The 25,644-nt window shown below is 46.4% G+C and overlaps 2 protein-coding genes across 3 annotated transcripts in view; both read left to right on the top strand.

The window, feature by feature from the left end:
* Positions 1-10,391, top strand: part of LOC122542213 (transient receptor potential cation channel subfamily M member 4) — a 94,374-nt gene extending 83,983 nt beyond the window's left edge. For both annotated transcript variants that reach the window (XM_087978286.1, XM_043679710.2), the window contains 4 exons: positions 318-450; positions 2,938-3,010; positions 5,320-5,413; positions 7,911-10,391. In XM_087978286.1, the coding sequence (XP_087834412.1) occupies positions 318-450; positions 2,938-3,010; positions 5,320-5,413; positions 7,911-7,942 (332 nt within the window). In that variant the 3' untranslated portion in view covers positions 7,943-10,391. The remainder of the gene's footprint in view (positions 1-317; positions 451-2,937; positions 3,011-5,319; positions 5,414-7,910) is intronic.
* A 7,635-nt stretch (positions 10,392-18,026) lies between these two features.
* LOC122542017 (uncharacterized) overlaps positions 18,027-25,644 on the top strand; it is a 35,034-nt gene continuing 27,416 nt past the window's right edge. The window contains exons 1-3 of the mRNA XM_087978027.1: positions 18,027-18,202; positions 21,005-21,221; positions 23,115-23,291. Coding sequence (XP_087834153.1) covers positions 18,027-18,202; positions 21,005-21,221; positions 23,115-23,291 — 570 coding nt within the window. The remainder of the gene's footprint in view (positions 18,203-21,004; positions 21,222-23,114; positions 23,292-25,644) is intronic.

Here is a 25,644-nt window from a genome sequence, read left to right as displayed (position 1 = left end):
TGATGGACTGGGCTGTGTTCACAACTCTCTGCAATTCATTGCAGTCTTGGGTACAGCAGTTCCCAGACCAAGCTGTGGTGCATCTGGATAGGATGCTTTCTATAGTGCATTTATAAAGAGTCATTGTGGACATTGTGATGATGGTATCTCGACAATAGGATGTCATCGTGCCAATCTGCCACGTTATGGTCATTTTGAAACTGGTCGTCAATAAGCCTTTAAGACCAGATCTGATTGGTTGAGCAGAAGGCCATTGCCTGACTCTCATTGATCCGCAGCTCAGACAGAACGCAATAATGGTCTCATCCTCATTCCAGTAACAGACCTATCGGAGGCAGTGGCCAATAGATTGATGACGTGGGAGGCGGTGCAGAAAGAGAACTACCTACTGTCCCGCAACCGAATTAAACGAGAGAGCAACATGGAACGGCTGAAGAGGACCGCGCAAAAGTGAGGTCATGGATTCTCGACCGTCTCATTAAGGTCCACGGGATGGAAAATGGTTAAAAAAACGCATTATAAATAAATCTCATCCCAGTCCAACCCTAGTTGAGAAACCAGTTAAAGAATTACACCACAGAAGAGGCTGTTTGGCCCATTAATTTCCCCAGAGCTACCTATTTCTCACCTCTAACTGGTTAGTCATTTATTGGATCACCCAAGGCTTAGGGGGCCTATAGTTCCCCTCTACTTTCTCCATGGCAATGTCTTGACCAATCAGAAGTGATTTGCTAACCAATCAGCTCCTACAGTATAAATTGTTGCGGTTGTTTGAAATTTGGCATTCTTGGGGCTGATCCTGATGACTTCAAGACAAAAATCTTCAGCAACATGTCTTTCGGTCCAGCAATTATCCATTTTTAATCTCCTTGATTCAAATTGTTCACCCAGTCCCTTTTGGAACAGTGTTATAATCTCTGACTCATTTGGGCTGAATCATTCCAAGGTTGAATTTCCCTCAGTGTGAAATGTCCTCTTACATTCCCAAGAGGGTCATGCCTTGGCTGAAGATTACAAAGTTGTTTAATCAGTGGAAACAATGCATTTAGCTTTCCCAAACAGGATGGAATTGGGAAGGTCTCAACAGATTCCCAGACCTAAACCTCTCTGACCTTGTGAAAAAAGATCCAAGTCCTTTAACTTTATCAGAAACAAAAACAGTAGTTGCCGGAAGAGCTCAGCAGGTCTGGCAGCATCTGTGGAGAGATATCAGAGTTAATATTTCAGGTCCAGAGATCCTTCCTGAGGAATGGTCACTCAACTAGATTACTTACAGTGTGGAAACAGGCCCTTCAGCCCAACAAGTCCACACCAACCCACCCAGACCCATTACCCTACATTTACTCCTTCACCTAACACTACGGGCAATTTAGCATGGCCAATTCACCTAACCTGCACATTTTTGGATTGTGGGAGGAAACCCACACAGACACGGGGAGAATGTGCAAACTCCACACAGGGAGTCACCTGAGTGGGAATTGAACCCGGGTCTCTGGCGCTGTGAGGCAGCAGTGCTAACCACTGTGCCACCATGTCGACCCGCAAGGTTAACTCTGATTTCTCTCCACAGATGCTGCCAGACCCACTGAGGTCTTCCAACAACTTCTGTTTTTGTTTCTGATTTACAGCATCTGCACTTCTTTCAGTTTCCTTCCGCTCTATCTTGTAACTGGAACCATCTCATTCCTGGTATCATCCTGTAAATCTGCACACCCGTATCACTTTAGTAAATACATCTTCTTATTCTGAACTGCCACAATCTCGCCAAAAATGGCCTAAATAATTTTTAGAAATTCATTATGGATGTCTTAGTGCCCTCTCTACGAGATCAATAATCCTCCTTAAAGGGAACTCTCAACCTTTAAAGATTTATGTCGAAAGGTGTGGCACTGGGAAAGCGCAGCCGGTCAGGCAGCATCCGAGGAGCAGGAGAGTCAGCATTTCAGACATTCCCAATGAAGGGCTTATGCATAAAACGTTGACTCTCCTGCTCCTCTGATGCTGCCTGACCGGCTGTGCTTTCCCAGTGCCACCCGAATGCACTCTGATCTCCAGCATCTGCAGTCCTCACTTTCTCCTTTAAAGATTTGTGCAGATCTCAGGATTAAAATTTTAACAGGGCTGAATTTTGGGCCTAAACCCATTCCGGCCAGGATAAGCACACTCCAATGAAGGTCTAATGAGGGCCTCCTCTCTACATCAGTATATTTGGGAAGAGTGATTGGCATTTTTCAGCCTTCCTCAGGTAGCTTGCCAGAGGAGAGAGTTCAAATTCAGGTCATTCAGAAAGTCTTAATGGGTATAGAACAACAAATTTGGATTTGGAGGTGCCGGTGTTGGACTGGGGTGTGCAAAGTTAAAAATCACACAACATCAGGTTATAGTCCAACAGGTTTAACTGGAAGCAATAGCTTTCGGAGCGCCGCTCCTTCATCAGGTCGTTGTGCTGACCTGATGAAGAAGCAGTGCTCCAAAAGCTAGTGCTAGACTATAACCTGCTGTTGTGTGGTCTTTTAACAAATTTGGAAATTGCCTCAGTTCTGAGTGCACTTTGGGATTCACTGTTTTCGGGTTTTTGTGACGCAGTGGCAAATGTCCCTGTCCCTGGTTGAGGAGGCCTGGATTCAAGTCCCACCTGCTCTAGAGGAGAGCCATAACATCTCCAAAAAAATTAAAACAAAAGTATCGGACGGTGAACTACAGCAAGCAATAGGAGGGCTTAGCCAAGGTATAGATCAGGACGGAATGTGGGAGAGGCAGAATTCCCAGAGGAGGTGGGGGAAGAAGCAGGATTCCCAGTAGGGAGTGAGGGAGAGGCAGAATTCCAATGGAAGGAGTGACAGATGGAATGTGACTGTGACAGACGCCCATATGAGTGGAACAGAGAGGGGATCAGTTCCAGTTTCTTGTTGCTTGACATTTCATGTTGTGTTTTAGGGTTGACAGTGTTCTGAGTTACATCACTGACACCAGGGAGCATGACCGGCGGCTGAAGGTAATCGAGAAACAGGTACGTTTGATCCGTGGAAACAGCAAATTCCTCCTTTAATCAAGCACACAGGAAAAAGCCAGGAGCCCGCTCCACTGAATTGCGAACACACACACACACTCACACTCACACACATTCCCTCATATACACACACTCACGTTCTCTCAAATACACACACACGCATTCACACTTACACACATTCCCTCATATACACACACTCACGTTCTCTCAAATACACACACGCACACTACACACACACATTCCCTCATATACACACACTCACGTTCTCTCACAAACACACGCGCATTCACACACATTCCCTCATATACGCACACTCATGTTCTCTCACATACACATACACATACACACACACTCACACTCACACACAGTCCCTCATATACACACACTCACGTTCTCTCACATACACACACACGCATTCACACTCACACACATTCCCTCATATACACACTCTCACATTCTCTCAAATACACACACGCACACTCACACACACACATTCCCTCATATACACACACTCACGTTCTCTCACAAACACACGCGCATTCACACACATTCCCTCATATACACACACTCACGTTCTCTCACATACACGTGCACTCACACTCACACACAGTCCCTTATATACACACACTCACGTTCTCTCACATACACATACACGCACACTCACACTCACACATAGTCCCTTATATACACACACTCACGTTCTCTCACAAACACGCGCATGCACACACATTCCCTCATATACACACACTCACGTTCTCTCACAAACACACACACGTACCCACACACATTCTCTCATATACACACACTCACTTTCTCTCACAAACACACGTGCATGCACACACATTCCCTCATATACACACACTCACGTTCTCTCACAAACACACACACGTACTCACACACATTCTCTCATATACACTCACTCACGTTTTCTCACATTCACACACATTCTCTCACTCTCACCCACACGCACTCACGTGCCACATGCACACAATTTCCTGGAACAGCCATTTCTCCATTCTCCCTGAGTGTTTCCTCTCATCGAGGTCTATCTGTGTGCGTGGGTGTGTGTACACCTGTGCGTGTGTCAACCTGTTCAGGCCTGGAGGCCTCTGACTGAAAACCTGAATGCTCCCAGTTGGCATGATCTCTCAGATCTTTTCTTGATAGAGAGTCTTCAGTTCTCTGAATGAGAGCATGTTCGATTCGCAGCACTGTGACCTTTAGCATGGGAGGTTTGCAACAATCCACAGCAGTTACATGGTCACCATTCGGGCTAGCTTTCCCTGCAAGACCTTTATTGTTCAGATTTCACCGTCTGCCCTAGTGAGATTTGAACCCACATCAGCAGAATATTTAACCTGGGATTCTAGATGACGAGTCCAGTGGCATTGCCACTACACCATCACCACTGTTAGGGTGGGTGATGGTGTGAAGAGTTTTGACGATTCAGAGCAGATGTAGAACTTGGGAACTACTCACCCAACGGGGCCTCTCGATGTATTGAACAAAAATATAAAGGATGGAGAGAGGTAGAAGCTGATAGTAAGGATTAAACTTCAAATTCTTTCATAGGTAAGAAAGCAATACCAAATTCTCAGCTTGAGTCAGAAATCTGCGGGTCTGAGTCCCAATCCAGGACCTGGATACAACAATCCAGGCTGACAATCTTGTGCAGTACTCAGGAAGTGCTGCACTGTCTGAGGTGCCATCCCTGTGATGGGATATCCAGCATTTGAGATCCACCAGGTATCCTGGCCAAAGCAAAGGGTCTTTCATTCACAAACTCAGAGGTGCCTCACAACTGCCGAAGTATAGGTGATGGTGTAACGGAGGAAATCTGGCAGCCAATCTGCTCACAGCAAGTTCCCCCAAAAATCGAATGTGTTCATGATCAGCCAATTGATTCTCAAAGCTGTCGATTGAAGGAGAAGGCCAGTGCAACCAGGATGGGGGAAGGGGAGGGGAGGAGTGTAGGACTTGCTGGCTCTTTCTCAATTCATGCCTTGTTATTGTTGAGAAGGTAGAAGGGTATATGGGAGCTTGCTGTGCACAAATTGTCCAATGCATTCCCTACATTGCAGCAGTGAGGACCCTCCAAAAGTACTTCCTTGGCTGTAACGGGTTTTGGGAAAGGCACCATGTAAATGCAACTCTTTCCCTCATTGCCTTTCTCCCTAACCTTCTTTCAGCGACTCCTTAAAACCGATATCCTGAACCCAATCCGTGTCAAGTCCACTCTGAGAACCAGTGGCTGCCATTTTGCTGCCTTGAAGGTGCTCTGTAAATGAAAATTGTTGTTGTTGTTGTAGATGGATTATTGCACCGAAGCCTTCCAGTGGTTAGCGGAATCCCTGCTGCAAAGTGACCTCATCAGGAATGCCAGAGCCCCACCCACATTTACAGGTAATGTCAACATTATAACAAACATCATCCTCTCAAATGGTTCCGGTCGGACTCAGTTGCTTATTCCAGGATTCTCTGTGGCTGTCCATAGAGTGACGACAATAACAAACCAACATACAGACATAAATACATCGATTTAGATCCTATCTACCTTCTCTTGGGAAAAAAAACTGGAAATGACATCACCCACCTTAAGAAACCAAGACTTATCAATAGGGAGGTGGGACATACCATCAGCGCTTCACCAGAGACTCTCACTGATGATGTTACCGAGTATAGTGACGAAACGTTTGAAAACAAACCTTCCAGCTCAGCGAGCTAACTTACAGACTCAGCATACAGACAAGGAGAAGCTGTAGGCTATTGAACCTTCTCTGTCATTTAATAAAACCATGGCTGATCTGATTATAAATTCTCCATTCCTGCTTACCTCGAATAAGCTTTCGACCCCCCCACACCCCCGTTGGAATATTTCTAAGGCAGATGTAGGTAGAATCTGTTAAACAAAGACTCTAATTCATAGAATCCCTACAGTGGGGAAGCAGGCCATTTGTTTAGAGTGTGGTGCTGGAAAATCACAGCCGGTCAGGCAGCATCGGGTGAGCAGGAGAATGACCTGCTGTGCTTTTCCAGCACCACACTCTCGATTCTGATCTCCAGCAACTGCAGTTCTCACTTTCTCCAAGCGGGCCATTTGGTCCATTGCATTCACGCCAACCCTCCAAGGAGCATCCCACCCAGACCCATTCCCCCCTGTCCTGTAACCTTGCATTTCCCCATGGCTAACACGCCTAGCCTGCACATTCCTGGATACTATGGCCAATCCACCTGACCTGCACATCTTTGAATTGTGAGGAAACCACAGCACACCCACACAGACACAGGGAGAATATGTGAACACCATACAAACAGCCACCCAAGGCTGTAGCTAAACCTGGGTCCCTGGCACTGCCAGGCAGTGGTGCTAACCACTGTGCTGCCTACCAGGGTGACTTCTCTTCAGAAGTAGATGTTGGAAGATAGTTTTCTTACATATATTTTTGACAGAGGTTCAGGGAGAGCAATGGGAGAGATGCTACATGGGAAAAGAATCCCAGTGGAACAATTGCTAGAAAAATTCTGAAGAAGGGTCACTGGACCCAAAACATTAACTCTGCTTCTCTCTCCACAAATGCTGCCTGACCTGCTGAATTTCTCCAGCAATTTCTGTTTCTGTTGCAAAAAAACAAAGGAGTGGTGAATGGTGGTGAAAGATTTTTTTCGTAAAATGCATGTAAATCTTGGTGTGAAGGGAAGAGAATGGGTCCTCTCCACTGAGCGCAAAGTGATGTGGAGGAGCTGGTGTTGGACTGGGTTGGACAAAGTTCAAAATCACACAACACCAGGTTATAGTCCAACAGGTTTATTTGGAAGCACTAGCTTTCGGAGCGCTGCTCCCTCATCAGGTAGCTGGAGAACAAAGTGAACAAGACAAGGCAAAGAGGAAGGGGCAGGAAGAGGAGGAGAGAATGTAGCAAAAATGGAGAACTGACAGAGTATAGTCATACAATCCTGACAGTGTGGAAACAGGCAATTCATTATCAGGTCCACGCATCCCTCGGAAACACATCACACCCAGACCCACAACCCTACCCTATAACCCTGCATTTCCCATGGCTAGTCCAATGAGCCTGCACATCCCTGGACGATATGGTATGCAGACACGGGGAGTACGTGTAAACTCCACACAGACAGTCACCCCGAGGCTGGAATCGAACCCTGGGTCTCTGGTGCTGTGAGGCAGCTGTGCTAACTACTGTGCTGCCTCAGTTAGTTAAACAGTTTGTTTCAGAAGTTACTGAACTAAGTATTGAGAGCTTGAGGCTGTAAAATGCCGAAGTGGAGAATGAGAGTGTTCTTCTTCCAACTTGCTTTGCGTTTCATTGGAATCTTGCAACAGGTCTGGACTGAAAAGTTGGCATGAGAGCAAGATGGTTTATTGAAACGTCAAGTAATTTTCCAAACCTGCCTTGATTTATTAGTTTACAAAAAAAAACAGTGGAACAGACGAGATTAATCCAATTGGATTAGCAAAGGCCCGTTCCCTTTCTGATTACTGTGGGAAGGGAGTGTCGGCTGGAGGATAGACCAATGGCATATGTCTGTGTGTGAGATGAGATGGGGACAGGGCACAGAAAGATCATGTGACAACAGCCCCCCTGGTGTGTACAACAACCCGAGTGTGGGACTGGCAGTTTAGCAATGGCTGCCAAATACAATGGAACAAGCAGGGGTGGCCTATCCAACCCACAGTTGGCATTGATGCCACCTCACATCTCTGATGAGATGTCCCACCCATGGAACATCCTGAGCTGCCCCCGTAAGAAGCCATTCAGTCCCTCGAGCCTGTTCTGCTAGCCCTGACCTCTTTCGTGACTCCATCTGCCCACCTTAGTACCATCAACCTCACTCAACAAAAATCTGTCAAGACGTATTTATAATGATTCCTCTTTTCCAGACCCTTCAGCGAAAAAGGACAGCAGGCCGTAGCGATTCAAAATGAGAACTGCCTCAGCAATGCTAGCCCGCACCGTGAATATCACAATCCTTCACTTTGCCTTCCAGTTGTGGACGACAAGCCAAGAGTAACTTCAGGTCCTGTGGGAGGGAGTCTGGAGCTAATGATCCCAAATGGCATCTTCTTTCTGAAGTTGGAAGCCCGCAGTTGTAATTGAGATTTTATTATGTTCTGTACCCATGGGGCAGAGAAATGGTGCCAGTTCTCAATGCTCGAAAAAAGAGGCAGTATAAAGACAATGGGCAAATGTGTCCTCCCTACATCATTTGACTCTGTACAGGTGTTTAATCTTGGAATTTTCTTTTGACCAACTGGAATGAAATACACTGAAAGTCCTGACAATTTAACCCTTTGAGTGATGGCAGATTCCAGACATTTCCAGTTTCCCTGTTTTTGTTCGGTTCTGCTCTTTGTTACAACCGTGAAGGTTATAGGATTAGTATGTTTTAGGTTTATATCTTTTGATTTATTAGGTTATCATGGTGTTACACCTCACTGGGCTGAAAACCAGCCATTTCAAACTGATCACAGAAGTTAAGGTATTTAAAAAGCATGCAGAAATTGCCCAGATAACCTGACTTCAGACCCAGCTCAGAGAAAGCACAGATCAGATTCCTGTCCTTAATGAAAATTGCTATTTATTACAGATAATTAGATTGCAGCTACAATAATGAACCATCGACATTTAACTCTACCAGTTAAAACTCTAACCGTCTTATAAACTCCCCCTCTATACACACATACTCTCTCTCTCTCTCTCACACACACACACACACATTCACACACACACACTCTCTCTCACACACACTCTCTTGAAAACACATTCTCTCTCTCATACATTCTTGCTTTCTCACACTCTCTTGCACACACACTCATGCATATGCACACTCACACACTCTCACTCACACATACACACACTCATACACACACATTCATACTCACTCACACTCACACACTCACACATACACTCATACACACACACATATACACATTCTCCAAAATTGCAAACATTCAGTCTCACACGCACAGACACACACACTGACACGTGTACATACATAAGCTCTCTCACACACATTAACACTCACACACTCTCACACACACTCTGTCACACACACACACAAACACACTCTCATACAAATAGACAGGGGAGGGGAAAACTGGGTGTTATGGGGGGTGGCAAACACTGGGAAGACAGCCTCGTGGTTCCTGTTCATGGGGGATTGCTGAGATAATTCTTCTGTCGCCTCTCAGCCTCAGTGCTCTGAAAACGTTCACTAGTTTGCAGGGTGGCTGGTTCACACTAACTAAAGGCACCTGACCTATTTGTTAAAAGTCTGAGCTTTCAGCAACCTCTGGAAGAAAAATGAACTGGTTTTCTTCAGGCTCAAACTGCCGAAAACTAAGATTGCTCCTGAGCCGAGGAGGTCTGAGGCTTCTCACTATTTTGTTCACACTCCCAATCCCGTCAGTGACCTGCAAACTGATCGCATAGCTATCGTCAGGCAGAAGGGCTTCGTTATTGTTAACTGGTCACCAGCTCACAAACCAGTCAGCTCCTCGTTGTCAACCAACAGTCCATTTGAACTCAACTTTTTGGTGCCAGCTCAGCTGTAAACGAGACTGCTGCAGCTGTGTAAACAGTATTTACACGGAGGGTTGCTTTCATAACATGCAGCAATCCTTCAGCAGTCTTTAGCTTTAAAACAAGTCTTTTTTTCCATTTCAATCCACAATTAAAATGACTGAAAAACAAAATGACACGGACTTTAGAATGTTTGTAACTGTACCTGTCAATGTAAGCTAAATGACAAGTTTATCAGACAGCACACATAGGAGGTTTAATTGCGAAAGATAAGAAGAAAATGTAAATTTTGTTAATAAAGGACAAATGTGAAATGTTTACTCCCAGATACAGTGACAGCTGCTTCTGAATCCACAAGAAAACTCTAAGACCTGGAAAAACATTATCATTGTCAAGCGTAAATAGTTATGCTGGAACATGGTCTTCTATTGCAGCGGTGACACAGATGGGTGATTTCTAATTAGATACAAAGCTAGTGTGCTTCCCATTGCCATAGAGAGGAGGCTAGAGGAAGCCATTTTGAGATCAGGTTACAGGCTTCCCTAAACATCTCCAGAAATCTCACAGACACGGAGCAGTTGCAGCTTAATCTTTGATCATCTGCAGCCAAGAGAAGAACAAAAGGAGAGAGATGTTACCCAGGCCTGCTCCTCAGCTAGAATGCTTATAGGAAGAATGTACTCAGTTTGAAGATAGAGTTTGCAAAGAGTCAAAACAAGGCTGGAGGATTTGCCTAACTGAAGCCTAACTAACTCCCCAGAAACATTCTGCCAGTGGGAAATAGTATTGGGAAAAACATGTTTTAAGAAGATTTGTAGCTCAGGTAGAGGTTCTGGAAGGAAGTTAGGTTGAGAGTGCCTTTTCTCGTTGGAACGGTAAAGGATGAGGGGTGACTTGATAGAGGTTTATAAGATGATCAGAGGAATAGATAGAGTAGACAGTCAGAAACTTTTTCCCCGGGTGCAACAGAGTGTTACAAGGGGACATAAATTTAAGGTGAAGGGTGGAAGGTATAGGGGAGATGTCAGGGGTGGGTTCTTTACCCAGAGAGTGGTGGGGGCATGGTATGCGCTGCCTGTGGGAGTGGTAGAGTCAGAATCTTTGGTGACCTTTAAGCGGCAATTGGATAGGTACATTGATGGGTGCTTAAGCTAGGACAAATGTTCGGCACAACATCGTGGGCAAAAGGGCCTGTTCTGTGCTGTATTGTTCTATGTTCTAAAGTTTGTCTGCTGAGCTGGAAGATTCATTTTCAGATGTTTCATCACCATATTAGGTAACATCTTCAGTGAGCCTCCAGATGAAGCACTGGTGGTATAGCCTGCTTTCTATTTATGTGTTTGGGTTTCCCTGGGTTGGTAATATCATTTCCTGTGGTGACGTCATTTCCTGTGGTGATGTTATTTCCTGTTCTTTTTCTCGGGGGCAGTAAATGGGATCCAAGTCAATGTGTTTGTTGATAGAGTTCCGGCTGGAATGCCATGCTTCTAGGAATTCTCATACATGTCTCTGTTTGGCTTGTCCTAGGATGGATGTGTTGTCCCAGTCGAAGTGGTGTCCTTCCTCATCCGTATGTAAGGATACTATTGAGAGTGGGTCATGTCTTTTTGTGGATAGTTAATATTCATGTATCCTGGTGGCTAGTTTTCTGCCTGTTTGTCTAATGTAGTGTTTGTTACAGTTCTTGCACGGTATTTTGTAAATGACATTAGATTTGCTTGTTGTCTGCATAGCATCTTTTAAGTTCATTAGCTGCTGTTTTAGTGAGTTGGTGGGTTTCTGGGCAACCATGATGCCAAGTGATCTGAGTAGTCTGGCATTTCTGAGAATGTCTTTGATGTAGGGAAGAGTGGCTAGGGTTTCTGGACGTGTTTTGTCTGCTTGTTTGTGATTGTTGCTGAGTAATCGGAGGACTGTGATCATTGGGTACCTGTTCATTTTGAATACACTGTATAGGTGATTTTCCTCTGCTCTTCATGGTTCGTCTGTGCTGCAGTGTGTGGTGGCTCGTTGAAATAATGTTCTAATGCAGCTTCGTTTGTGGGTGTTGGGATGATTGCTTCTGTAGTTCAATATTTGATCAGTATGTATTGTTTTCCTGTAGACGCTGGTTTGACGTTCCCCAATTGGAAATCCAGTGTATTCAAAAAGAATGGGTACCCAATGAACATAGTCCCCTGATTACTCAGCAACAAACCCAAACACTACATCAAAGACTTTTCAGGAATGACTGCCAGACTACTCAGACCCCTTGGCATATGGTACCCCATAAACCCACCAACACACTAAAACAGCAGCGAATGAACTTGAAAGACCCTATACAGACAATGAGCAAAACTAATGTCCTTTACAAAATACCGTGCGAGAACTGCAACAAACACTACATTGGACAAACAGGCAGGAAACTAGCCACCAGGATACATGAACATCAACTAGGCATAAAAAAAATGACCCACTCTCACTAGTATCCTTACATACAGATAAGGAAGGACACCACTTCGACTGGGACAACACATCCATGCTTGGACAAGCCAAACAGAGACATACACGAGAATTCCTAGAATGGTGGCTCAGTGGTTAGCACAGCTGCCTCACAACACCAGGGGCCTGGGTTCAATTCCTGCCTCGGGTGACTCTCTGTGTGGAGTTGGCACATTCTCCCCGTGTCTGCGTGGGTTTCCTCCGGGTGCTCCAGTTTCCTCCCACAGTCCAAAGACATGTGGGCCAGGTGAATTGGCCATGCTAAATTGCCCATAGTGTTAGGTGCATTAGTCAGCGGGAAATGGGTCTGGGTGGGTTACTCTTCAGAGGGTCGGTGTGGACTTGTTGGGCCAAAGGGCCTGTTTCCACACTGTAGGGAATCTAATATAGAGGCATGGCATTCCAACTGAAACTCTATGAACCAATGCATTGACTTGGACCCCATTTACCACTCCCTGAGAAAAAGAGCAGGAAATAACATTGCCAGTGGAAATGACATCACTACAGGAAATGACAACACCAACCCAAACACATAAGAGAAAGCAGGCTATACACCAGTGCTTTATCCGGAGGCTCACTGAAGATGTTACCTTGTACAGTGACGAAACATCTGAAAATGAAACTTCCAGCTCAGCAAGCAAACCTACATCCAGTTTTGGGAAAAGAAAGGAACAGAAGTATGCTCTTCAGAGCTGAAAAACACTTTTGATTGGTTCCAGGAGACTGGTTGTCAATTTCAAAGACCAAGTAGTATGAAAGAATTGGGGCTTTTGTTGTCATTGACACAGTGAACGTTCTCTTACAACATGAAGCCTTGATGTGTTAGGAAGTTCAAATTTCACTTTAATCTGTAACTAGTTGAGATCGTAATTATGCATGAAATTTCAGGTGAAATGATAACATTACCATAATTAAAACAAATCTCACAGCAATAAACTGACATTGCAGTCATAAACTAACATTGATAAAGGCCCCAAAATATTAGAGTAATGCCTTATTATTGGAATGTTGGCCATGTGGATCTGTAATGTACATTTAAAATATAACTTACATGAAAACAAATTATTCACTGGAAAATTTATTAAAGACACTTATTTAAATCAAAAGCAAGGCACTTATCTCCAGAAAGGGAAAGGTTAAGGGAGTGACTTGATAGAGGCTGACAGTAATTCTGAAGGGTTGATAAGCTATATGCAAAGAGGACACTATCAATTGTGGAGCACAGCAAGACTATCCAGAATATCCAGAAGCGTTATTAATGCAGAGAGTTGGTGAGGATGTGGATTTTGCTATCACTAGGCACAATTGAGATGAATAGATGGATTTAAGATGAAACTGGATAAATACAAGGAATCGGAAGTAATGCTGATACAGAGAGGTGATGTCGGGTGGAGAAGGCTCAGATGACACACAAACACCAACATTGACCATGTGGGCTAGGCCTCATATAGTTCAGTTGTTCGAATCAAGGTTGAATTTAGATGTGTAGTTTCCCAATAGGTCAGTCAGAACTGAAACCAGAACACATGATCCGTGTTTGAAACCTGCTTCCTGCTGGATTAACTAATCACAGTTGGGATGATGTTGGGACAAATCCATTGGCCTCAGTAGTCCTAGACTAAAATGGTGTGAACACAAGGCTTTTCTGAGCTCTCACCCTCTCATCATGGTAAATTCACTTCTTCTGGCACTTTGGTGTGTGTGGGTATCATTGGGATGCCTGAGAAATTGCACTGTGAATTTTATCTGCTTGATATACACTTGTACCAGCAGAGGGAGTCTGGTGCAGTTATAACTCTAAATGTGTCTGGTTGAATATAGAACTATCCCAAGAACTTTATTGGCATGCCTTGCAAGTATTCTTCCAACAGGCCTATTAACTTGAAACAAAGAACCAAGAAAGCTGAAGATTTAAATCAAATAAAAACAGAAATTGCTGCAGAAACTCAGCAGGTCTGTGGAGAGAGAGAAACAAGAGTTAACATTTCGAGTCCACTGACCTTTCTGATAACAGCCAGGAAAAGGTGGGATTCATGCTGATGGCAGGCAGTTGGGCTGGGGGGAGGGAGGAGTGAGTGGATAGGTGGAGAGGAAGTCTGAGAGAGAGGGAGAACAGGCATTGGTCACAGTAAAGCCAGGGCAGGGGAGCTGGGTAGATGATAACACGATATTGAAATCTATTTTTTCTTCTAGTTTTGCTAAAATCTGCCAGAGTACCAATGGATGAATTGGGAATTCCTAATAAGAACTGGGAGCAGGAGTAGACCATTCAGCCCCTCAAGCCTGCTCTACCATCATGGCTGACCTCATCTCGGGCTCAACTCTACTTTCCTGCCTTCTCTTCTTAACCCTTCAATCCATTACTATTTACAAATCTCCCTCTGTCCTCCCTAAACTTACTCAATGTCTCAGCCATCCGCCTCACTTTGAAATCCACGACCCTTTGAGAGAAATAATTCCTCCTCATCGCTATTTTACATCTGCCAACCATTAGCCATAGGGCGGCATGGTGGCTAACACTATTGTCTCACAGCGCCAGGGACCTGATTCCAGCCTCGGGCGACTTACTATGTGGAGTTTGCATGTTCTCCCTGAGTCTGCTTGGGTTTCCTCTGGGTGCTGTGGTTTCCTCCCACAGTCCAAAGGTGTGCAGGTCAGGTGAATTGGCCATGCTAAAATTGCCCTTAGTATTCAGGGATGTGTTGGTTAGGTGCATTAGTCAGGGGTAAATGGAGAGAGTAGGGAATGGGTCTAGGTGGGTTACTCTTTGCAGGGTCAGTGTGGACTTGTTGGGCTGAAGGGCCTGTTTCCACACTGTAGGGCTTCTATATCTATATCCTAAAAGAATGATCTCTTGTTCTAGATTGCCACACAAGAGGAAACACCCTCTGTACATCTACTTTGTCTCCTTTAGCTTCTTATAAAATTTGATTAGATCTCCTCTCATTCTTCTAGCGAGTATTGGCCTAAACAGCTTACTCTCCATTTACCATTCAAACCCCTCAGAGGCATTTAGTGCTTGGGAAATTGAATGAATGATATTCGACAAATGACACAGATATTGAATGTGTATTATTGAACAAGCAATATCCACAAGTACAGAAACTGTCCTTGTGGTAGCAAGGCTATATAACAGCACTGATGTCTGAAAACTGAAGGTGGTGTTTCTGTAAGATCAACATTACAGCCATTCATTGTATCCTCATAATCACTGTCCTCATCGGTTCACTACCAAATATTTCCTGTTCTATTTTGCATGATCATCCAGCAGTTAAGTGTTGGTACTGAGCAATTATTGACCTGCTTTGACACAGAGAGTGCTATGTGGTTGTGGTCACAATTTCACCACGTGATAGGAACCCAACCTGTAACCTTAAGTTGTGGTTCCCTTGCGCATGTTCACTGGGGAAGTATGCTTTACAATTTCTGCTGCTTTCAACCTGACATTCCCATTCGACGGTTTAAGAACGGCCTGTGGCCTGCCAAAGTTAATGAATCACAATTTTGACTGGTGTCTTTCCGTGTGAAAAAGGTGGATTGATCTGTAGGAAGAAAGGACAAACATCCTTCCCGCTGACAAACCAATTCTCAGACTGTCCTTTATCACAGTGTAGAAAAGGATGATTCCACTGTTTGATCAGGAGTTGTATTGGGTGGTGGTGAATTCTATTACTAACGAGGAATACTGTACACTGACTGTGGTCCATTGTCTGTATTGATAGCTTCTGACAAAATCCATTTTGTAAAGATCCTGTCCAAAGTGGTGGTCATGACGTTTCCTACAATAATTTAGAGTCATAGAGTCATACAGCATAGAAACAGACCCTTCGGTCCAACTAGTCCATACCGACCATGTTCCCAAATTAAACTAGAACCACCTGCCTGTATTTGGTCCACATCCCCCAAAACCTTTCCTATTCAAGAAATTAGCCACATGTCTCTTAAACATTGTAACTGTATCCATCACTTTCTCTGGCAGTTCATTCCACACACTAACCACTGGCTGTGGAAAACAATTGCCCCCATCTCTTTTTTAAACTTTTCTCCTCTCACCTTAACAGTCTGCCCCATGTTTTGAACTCTCCCACTTGAAGGAAAATACCTTTGCCTATTTACCCTATCCATGCCCCACATGATTTTATAAACCTCTATCAGGTCACCCCTCAGCCTCTGATGCTCCAGGGAAAACAGCCTCTCCCTATAACTCAAATTCCTAACCCAGGTAACATCCTTGTAAATCTTTGCTGAACCCTTTCAAGTTTCACAACATCTTTCCTATAGCAGTGGGATGAGAATTGAATGCAGAATTTCCAAAAGTTGTCTAACCATTGTCCTGTATAGCTGCAACATAGCCTCCCAAATCCTATACTCAATGCACTGACCAATAATTGCAAGTCTACCAAATGCATTCTTCACTACCCTGTCTACCTGCGACTCCACTTTCAAGGAACTATGAACCTGTACCCAAGGTCTCTTTGTTCAGCAACATCACCCAAGACCTTATCATTACGTGTATAAGTCCTGCCCTGATTTGCCTTTCCAAAGTGCAGCACCTCACATTTATCTAAATCAAACTCCATCTGCCATGCCTTGGCCCATTGGCCCATTGGCCCAGTTGATCACGATCCCATTGTATTCTGAGGTAACCCCTTCTTGCTGTCCACTACACCACCAATTCTGGTGTCATCTGCAAACTTACTAACCAAGTAGATGTGAATCTAACTGGAACTGGACACAATCCAGATATAATGAAGCCAGACTTATCAGTACAAACTGGAGGTCTGGCCATTCTAAAGACATAATTTGCTGTTTCTTTTACACTGTTGTGACATCTCATTCCCGTGTGTTTTCTACGTGATTGTGACACCTCATTTGCTGTGTTCTTGCATCATTGTGACACCTCATTTCCTGTGTTTAGATTAGATTAGATTAGATTACTTACAGTGTAGAAACAGGCCCTTCGGCCCAACAAGTCCACACCGACCCGCCGAAGCGCAACCCACCCATACATTTACCCCTTACCTAACACTATGGGCAATTTAGCATGGCCAATTCACCTGACCTGCACATCTTTGGATTGTGGGAGGAAACTGGAGCACCCAGAGGAAACCCACACAGACACGGGGAGAACGTGCAAACTCCACACAGTCAGTCGCCTGAGGCGGGAACTGAACGCAGGTCTCTGGCGCTGTGAGGCAGCAGTGCTAACCACTGTGCCACCGTGCCGCCCATCATTGTGACACCTCATTTCCTGTGTTCTCCCACCATTGTGACATCTCACTTCTTGTGTTCTTGCATCATTGTAACACCTCATTTCCTGTGTTTTTGCACCATTGTGACACCTCATTTCCTGTGTTCTTTATGCCATTGTGACAGCTCATTTCTTGTGTTCTTTAGACCATTGTGACACCTCATTTCCTGTGTTCTTTATGCCATTGTGACAGCTCATTTCCTGTGTTCTTTAGACCATTGTGACACATCATTTCCTGTGTTCTTTACACCATTGTGACACCTCATTTCTTGTGTTCTTTACACCATTGTGACACCTCATTTCCTGTGTTCTTGCACCATTGTGACACCTCATTTCCTGTGTTCTTTACACCATTGTGACACCTCATTTCCTGTGTTCTTGCACCATTGTGACACCTCATTTCCTGTGTTACTATGGCGATGCCTCACTTCTCAGTTGCTCATAATACATGATTTGCTGTGTTCTTTTTACAATTAATGAAACTTACTACTGATCTATTGCTCTTTGTATCGTTTATCCTCCTAGGCGAGAGGGGATTCTGTTGATGGGGCCAAGTTTTGTCAGAGCAAATACAGAAAATGTGAGGCAATGTACCCCACTGACTAAATTCAGCTATTCTCTTCCTCCACCAAGTCCATCGAGCTAGTTGGCAACCACTGTCCCCCTGTGCCCACATCAAGCCCAGCAGCCACCTCGCTCACCCAGTTCTGCCATCGAGACAGGGTGAGGCTGCCATTGAAGAATGACTGAGATTGTCTTCAAAACAATCTGGCAATCGGATGAGCTGAGCCGACTCCAGAATCCCAGCCAGGAGCAGATCAGATGCAAAGGAGACATGTCGGGAGTCAACCTGGAGCACGCCAGAAGAGAAAAGAAATGGCTCTTCGCCAAGAAGAAAAAGTCTGTCTCCTTCCATGGGTATGAAGCTGCTTGTCACTGGATTTTAAAATCCTGACAACTCTACGCGGTTGTTAGGCTCAGAAATACGCGCACATGGTCAAGTTCCTTTTCTCTTTTGCGTGATATGGGCATCATTGGTGAGATCATCCTGGGCTGCCCGTCCCTAATTGCCCGTGGACTGTTTGGCTCCCTTGGGCATTTCACAATCAACCACATCGCTGTGGGTCAGGAATCACACGTAGGCCAGACCAGATCAGGGCATCAGATTTCCTGTACCCTGGATGAACCAGATTTTTTTTTTGGCACGTCCTACCTGTGTCTATGTGGGTTTCCTCCAGGTGCTCCGGTATCCTTCCACAGTCCAAAGGTGTGCAGGTCAGGGTGGATTGGCCATGGGAAATTGTCCATAGTGTCCAGGGATGGTGCAGGCTGGGCTGATTAGCCTCATCATTTCTGAGATATACACTTTCACATTTATTATTTGAGTTTAAATCCCACCAAACAACTATGGCTGGGTTTGAACCTATGCCACAAGATCTGAACTTCTGGATTACCAATAAGTATACCATTTCTCCACATTGTGCTCAGCCAACAGCCTGGGTTCATTCATTTCTGCTCCAGAGCTAATTTCAAATAATTCTACACAAGGTTTCTGGGACCGGCATTGAATTCCCCTACATTGACCATCTGCCACCAATTCCCACACATTCCCAAATTCTGCACCTTTCTGGGAGTAAATGTCACACCAAACCCTCACTGCAGAGCTGGAAACTAGGTGGCCGATTTCTCCATGTTTTGGTCAGGTTTGGCCAATGGGTCCAGTCCTCCTTGATTGATATGCAATCCATGGTCATCAGCTTCCTTCCATTTCTCTGCCTATCATCATGTTCTGCACATTGGACCAGGCCCTCTCACTCTCTCTCTCTCTCTGTCTCTGTCTCTCTCTCTCTCTCTGTCTCTCTCTCTCTCTCTCTTTCCCTCCCTCTGTTCCTATTCCCCATTTCAGTGACTATTTCCAGCAACTGTATTCATCTTCCATTCCGTTTGCACCACTGTTGAGTGCATTATGTCAATCACTGAAACTGTAATCTCTATGAATCCCTTCCTAATCCTCTTCATTTAAAGGGCAGAGGACTGGAGATTATTTGGTTCACCAATTCATCAAAGACCCTCCTTAAAGCCTATCACTCTTTGACCAAGCATATTCATACCTGTCTTAAACCATCTTCTTTCTGCAAATCCGATATCCAACCATAGACAGTCCCCGCTTTAGGAGTGTTTGACTTCCAAATGCTTGTACTTATGAAAGCAATCCCATATACAAGTGTTGTTTTGAGTATCTGACATATGGACATTTCCTTGTAATAATGAGCGGCTCCTGGTTAGCACTGCTGCCTCACAGCGTCAGAGACCCGGGTTCAATTCCCGCCTCAGGCGACTGTCTGTGTGGAGTTTGCACATTCTCCCTGTGTCTGCGTGGGTTTCCTCCGGGTGCTCCAGTTTCCTCCCACAGTCCAAAGATGTGCAGGTCAGGATGGATTGGCCATGGGAAATTGTCCATAATGTTGAGTCTGGGTGGATTCGCCATGGGAAATACAGGGTCACAGGGATAAGGTAGAGGGTGTGAGTCTGGGTGGTATGCGTGGTGTAGACTTGATGGCTCAGTGGTTAGCACTGCTGCCTCACAGCACCAGGGTCCCAGGTTTGATTCCAGCCTTGGGTAACTGTGTGGAGTTTGCACATTCTCCCAGTGTCTGTGTGGGTTTCCTCTGGGTGCTCCGGTGTCCTCCCACAATCCAAAAGATGTGCAGGTTAGGTGAATTGGCCATGCTAAATTGTCCATAGTGTTAGGTGCATTAGTCAGGAGTAACTATAGGCTAGGGGCATAGCTCTGGGTGGGTTACTCTGCGGAGGGTTGGTGTGGACTGGTTGGGCCAGGGTGCCTGTTCCCACACTGTGGGTAATCTAATCTAATCAAATGGCTTCCATCTGCACTGTAGGGATTTTATGAGTCTATGAGTCTGTGATTCTTTACCTTGTCCTGCACTGTGTTCTGATGTGCATTGACTTACCAACATGTTCAGGAACCTGCTCACAACCCAGGGGGTGTCTGTAGCTGGGAATAAACTGTCTTCTGAATGGAAACCAAATTCTGACCTCAGAACCAGAAATCACAACTAAGACCTTTCCAAATCAAGATCTATGTCCTTTGAATGAGTCTCACCACTCAATACCAATTCGTATCACTTAATGCTTCACAGCAGCTCCCAACAGGATCAGGAGGAAGAAATACTGTACTCACAGCTCCCCCAGCTTTCAGAGTTGATCCCAAGTCTTTTCCAGCCAATGTATAGTCACTGTTTGTATTGGTGGAAGGTAGATAGGTAATATGCATACAGCCAGCTCCCAGAGACAATAAGCCAACTACAATCAGATCAGTTGCTTTAGCAACATTAGTTGTGGGATTAATATTTGCTGGGACACCAAGGAGAGCTTCCTGGCTCTCCATTGAAAGAGCAGCCATTGGATCTTTTGCATCCAATCAAAGAGAGAGGCAAGATCTCTCATGTCTTATCTAAAGAGCAGCTCTCAGGCCTAGATTGGAGGGTTTGCCTTGATCTTATGAGCCTGTCTCCTGAGGGAGGACTGGAACACAGATTGAGCCATGGTTGGCAATTATCCTGGCAACCATTGGAGTCTGAGCATCTGATCTCTTGCCCAAACTCTCCAGAGGGTCAACCGGATAAGGGGTAGGGTCAAAATGGAAGGCAGCGAACTTACCCAAGTGATGAGCTTCCTGCCCTTTTCCTCTTTCTGTAGGACAGAGCGTAATAAGACCATCGATGATGCACAACTCTCCTGTCCAGAGCTGAGGCGATCTGTTGCATCCACCAATGTGTCCACCCTCAACCTATCCTGCGACAAGGAATCCACCGACAGCGCTGAGAGTCTGGACTCCAGGAAATGCCAGTCTCCGGTCACGGGCACAGACGATGTGAAGGTGCCATGGTCCAGCAGGCAGCTCAGTGTCAGTCCGGTACGTGTAAAACGCAACAGAAACGAGGAAGGCCCAGGACTGGTGCCAGCAAAGTAATGGAAACTGGAAAGTATAGTGCGAGGTATGAGCTCCAGATTCAGACCTTGAGGGCCTCATTTCTTGAAGGGGAAACCAGTAGCGCTTGAGAATGATGTATACTTGGTCTGATTTGTCTCGTATACTTCAGAATGGGGCACCAGTATGCCCAGCACCTTCATTTCCAAGTATTACTGAGTCTGGTTTTTGGCCTTTTTTCCTCCGAGCGGTGAGATCTTAACCAATGATGCTAGGCCTCAGAGTGAGGTCTATAATTTTGAAGGTCTCAGGTCGGGGCCTGTGAAGATATCAATTAAAGTGAGATCTGTAGAAAGTCCTCACAGGTCAGTCCCTGTAAAAGCCTCAATCACAGGGAGACTGAGACTCTGAAGGCCTCGCTCTGAGGAAGGCCAAGATTCTGAAGGCCCTCAGGAATATACAATATTCAGAAATTATTATTTTTTTGGTGCTCTGCAGAAAAGGCTGAGGATCTCCATCTAGTGAGCTCTGAGGTGGAATTTCCACTGGCTGCCTGGGGATTATCGAAAAGACACAAGAGCCACAAATAAAGATTTCAGCTGCTGGTAGTTCTGAGATTTGGCTCACTCTCTCAGGCCAAACTAAGAGGCTTGACCTGCTGCCAACTGGAATCAAAGATTAATATTCAGGACCCATCTGCAAGTAAACACTTACTTGAGGGGCATGACAATGTCTGGTTATGAATACATTTGTACAGATTTGGAGTAAATCTGTAATATAATTATCCAAGACGAAAAGCAAAAGATTGTTTGACTGACGGACAAAATTAAAATCACCCCCTAAGCGGAGGATTAGCTCATTTGTTTACTGATTGGTGGGGGGGGGGGACAGGAAATGTTGCGAGATTGGTCACGTTTGGAGTGAGTGTGGGACAATTTGTTGGGGGGTGGGGGAGGGTGTCACCTGATGACGTCTCCATACATACACTGAGCCAAACTTGTCAGGCTTACTCCAACGTCCAATGTCTTCAATCAATCTGATTGGCTGTGACCAATCAAAGCCAGCCAAAACCTTCCCATGAGTCAGTGTGAAAGTACAGCGAGCAGGCTGGAAGGCAAATGGCATGTTGGGCTTTATTGCAAAAGGGGGTTGGACTGTAAGAATAAAGCTTGGTATATCCGTACAGGACTTTGGGGAGTCTACAACTGGAATACGGTGCACAGTTTTGGGATGGATACAACTTGCTTTGAGGACAATCACAGCAAAGGTTCATTACCTGACCAGTCCCTGGGATGAGGGGTCATTTTATGACAAGATGCTGAGTTAACTAGGTCCATACTCTCTGGAGTTCAGAAGAATGAGCAGCAATCTCATTGAGATACGGATTTAAAAGGGACCTAAAGGGCAACTTCTTCACACAAAGGGTGGTGCGCATATGGAACAAAGTGCCAGAGGAAGTGGTGAAGGTTGGTACAGTGACAACATTTAAACAGCATCTGGAGGGGTATCGGAATAGGAAGGGTTTAGACAGATATGGGCCAGATGCTGGTAAATGGGACTAGATTAATTTGGGATATCTGGTTGGCATGGACGAGTTGGACGGATAGGTCTGTTTCCGTGCTGTCCATCTCCATGACTCTATGACACGGATTTCTGAAGGCAGAGGTGGATTGATGGGTTAGATCCTGAGGTGATGTTTCTGCCAAGCTGGGGAAGATGAAACTGTCTCACTTACGATTGAGATGTGGAGGAACTTATTCACTCAAAAGGTTGTGAATCGTCGGAATTCTGCACCTTAGAGGGGAGCTGAACATGCTTAAGGTGGAGATAGACAGATTTTTGGTCTCCTGGGATGAGGAAGTGAAGTTACAGCCATAGGGCAGCGATGATTGGACAGATGAAAGTGCAGGCTCAGTGGGTGGATCAGTCAGACATCCCATCCTGCTGTCCTTATGTTTTTGCTTTTGTGAGTTGCAGTGTGCGATCTTTCTGGACAGGGTTGAGAAAAATAAAAACGCTACGAACTCCTTGAGGGAATACACTCGGAAACTGGAGGTAAGAGCTGCAATTTATCCATATCAGCCACTTGTGGGTGGGTGCGTTTGTGTGTGTGTGTGTGTGTGTGTGTGTGTGTGTGTGGGTGTATGTGGGTGTGTGTGTGTGTCTGTGTGTGTGTGTGTGTCTGTGTGTGTGTGTCTCTGTGTGTGTGGGGGGTGTGTGCGCGAGCATGCGTGTGTGTGTGTGCATATGTGTGGGTGTGTGTGTGTATGTGTGTGTGGGTGGGTGTGTGCATGTGTGTGCGTGCGTGTCTGTGTGTGTGTGTGTGTGGGTGTATGTGTGGGGGTGCGTGTGTGTGTGGGTGTGTGAGTGTGCAGGTGTGTGTGTGTGTGCTTGTGTGGGTGTGTGTGTGTTTGTGTGTGAGCGCGCGTGTGTGTGTGGGTGCATGTGTGTGTGTGTGGGTGTGCGGGTGGGTGTGTGCGTGTGTGTGTGTGTGTGTGTGTTTGTGTGTGTGCGCATGTGTGTGTGTGGGTGCATGTGTGTATGTGTGTGTGTGGGTGCGTGTGTGTGTGTGTGGGTTTGCGGATGGGGGTGTGTGTGTGCATATGTGTGTGTGCATGTGTGTGCGCGTGCGTGTGTGTGTGGGTGCGTATGTGTGTGTTTGTGGGTGTGCATGTGTGGGTGTGTGTTGAGTGTGTGTGCTTGTGTGTGTCTGTGTGTGTGTGTGTGTGTGCGTGGGTGTGCGGGTGTGCGTGTGTGTGTGTTGAGTGTGTGTGCTTGTGTGTGTCTGTGTGTGTGGGTGTGTGTGTGCGCGTGTGTGTGAGTGCGTGTGTGTGTTTGTGTGTGTGGGTGTGTGTGTGGGTGTGTGTGTGTGTGGGTGGGTGTGGGTGTGTGTGCGTGTGTGTGTGGTTGGGTGCGTGGGTGGGTGTGTGGGTCGGTGTGTGTGTGTGGGTGGGTGTGTGGGTGGGTGTGGGTGGATGGGTGTGTGTGGGTGGGTGTGTGGGTGTGTGTCTGGGTGTGTGTGTGTGGGTGGGTGTGTGGGTGGGTGTGGATGGGTGTGTGGATGTGTGTGTGGGTGGGTGTGTGGGTGTGAGTGTGGGTGTGTGTGGGGTGGGTGTGGGTGTGTGGGTGTGTGTCTGGGTGTGTGTGTGTGGGTGGGTGTGTGGGTGGGTGTGGATGGGTGTGTGGATGTGTGTGTGGGTGGGTGTGTGGGTGTGAGTGTGGGTGTGTGTGGGGTGGGTGTGGGTGTGTGGGTGTGTGTCTGGGTGTGTGTGTGTGGGTGGGTGTGGATGGGTGTGTGGATGTGTGTGTGGGTGGGTGTGTGGGTGGGTGTGTGGGTGTGTGTGGGGTGGGTGTGGGTGTGTGGGTGTGTGTATGTGGGTGGGTGTGTGGGTGTGTGTGTGGGTGGGTGTGGGCGTGTGGGTGCGTGTGTGTGTTTGTGTGTGGGTGTGTGTGTGTGAGTGTGTGGGTGTGTGTGTCAGTGTGTGTGTGGGTGTGGGTGTGTGTGTGCGTGTGTGTGTGAGTGTGGGTGGGTGTGTGGGTGCGTGTGTGTGTGTGTGTAGGTGGGTTTGTGGGTGTATGTGCGTATGTGTGTACGTGGGTGGGTGTGTGGGTGCATGTGCATGTGTGTGTGTGTGTGGCGTGTGGGTGGGTGTGGGTGGGTGTACGTGTGTGTGTGGGTGGGTGGGTGTGTGGGTGCATGTGCGTGTCTGTGTGGGTGGGTGGGTGTGTGTGTGTGTGCCTGTGTGTGTGAGGGTGGGTGGGTGTTGTGTGGGTGGGTGTGTGGGTGTGAGTGTGTGGGTGGGTGGGTGTGTGGGTATGTGGGTGGGTGTGTGTGGATGGGTGTGTGGGTGTGTGTGTGGTTGGGTGTGTGGGTGGGTGTGTGGGTGGGTGTGTGGCAGGGTGTGTGGGTGGATGGGTGTGTGTGTGTGAGTGTGTGGGTGTGAATGTGTAGGTGTGGGTGTGGATGGGGGTGTGGATGGGTGTGTGGGTGTGTATGTGTGTGTGTGGGTGTGTGGGTGGGTGAGGATGGGTGTGTGGGTGGGTGTGTGTGGGTGGGTGTGTGGGTGTGAGTGTGTGGGTGGGTGTGTGGGTGGGTGGGTGTGGATGGGTGTATGGGTGGGTGTGTTGGTGGGTGTGGGTATGGGTGGGTGTGTGGGTGTGAGTGTGTGGGTGGGTATGTGGGTGGGTGTGTGGGTGGGTGTGTGGGTGTGAATGTGTGGGTGGGTGTGGGTGAGTGTGTGGGTGCATGTGTGGGTGGGTGTGTGGGTGTGAGTGTGTGGGTGGGTGTGTGGATGGGTGTGTGGGTGGGTGTGTGGGTGTGAGTGTGTGGGTGGGTGTGTGGGTGTGAGTGTGTGGGTGGGTGTGTGGGTGAGTGTGTGGGTGGGTGTGTGGGTGGGTGTGTGGGTGG

This window comes from Chiloscyllium plagiosum, unplaced genomic scaffold (assembly GCF_037043375.1).
Source record: "Chiloscyllium plagiosum isolate Xiang-an unplaced genomic scaffold, Cpla_swu_hap1 HiC_scaffold_33, whole genome shotgun sequence".
NCBI classification, from domain to species: Eukaryota; Metazoa; Chordata; class Chondrichthyes; order Orectolobiformes; family Hemiscylliidae; genus Chiloscyllium; species Chiloscyllium plagiosum.
Note: the sequence above shows the minus strand (reverse complement) of the source record. Positions and strands in the feature narration are given on the sequence as shown.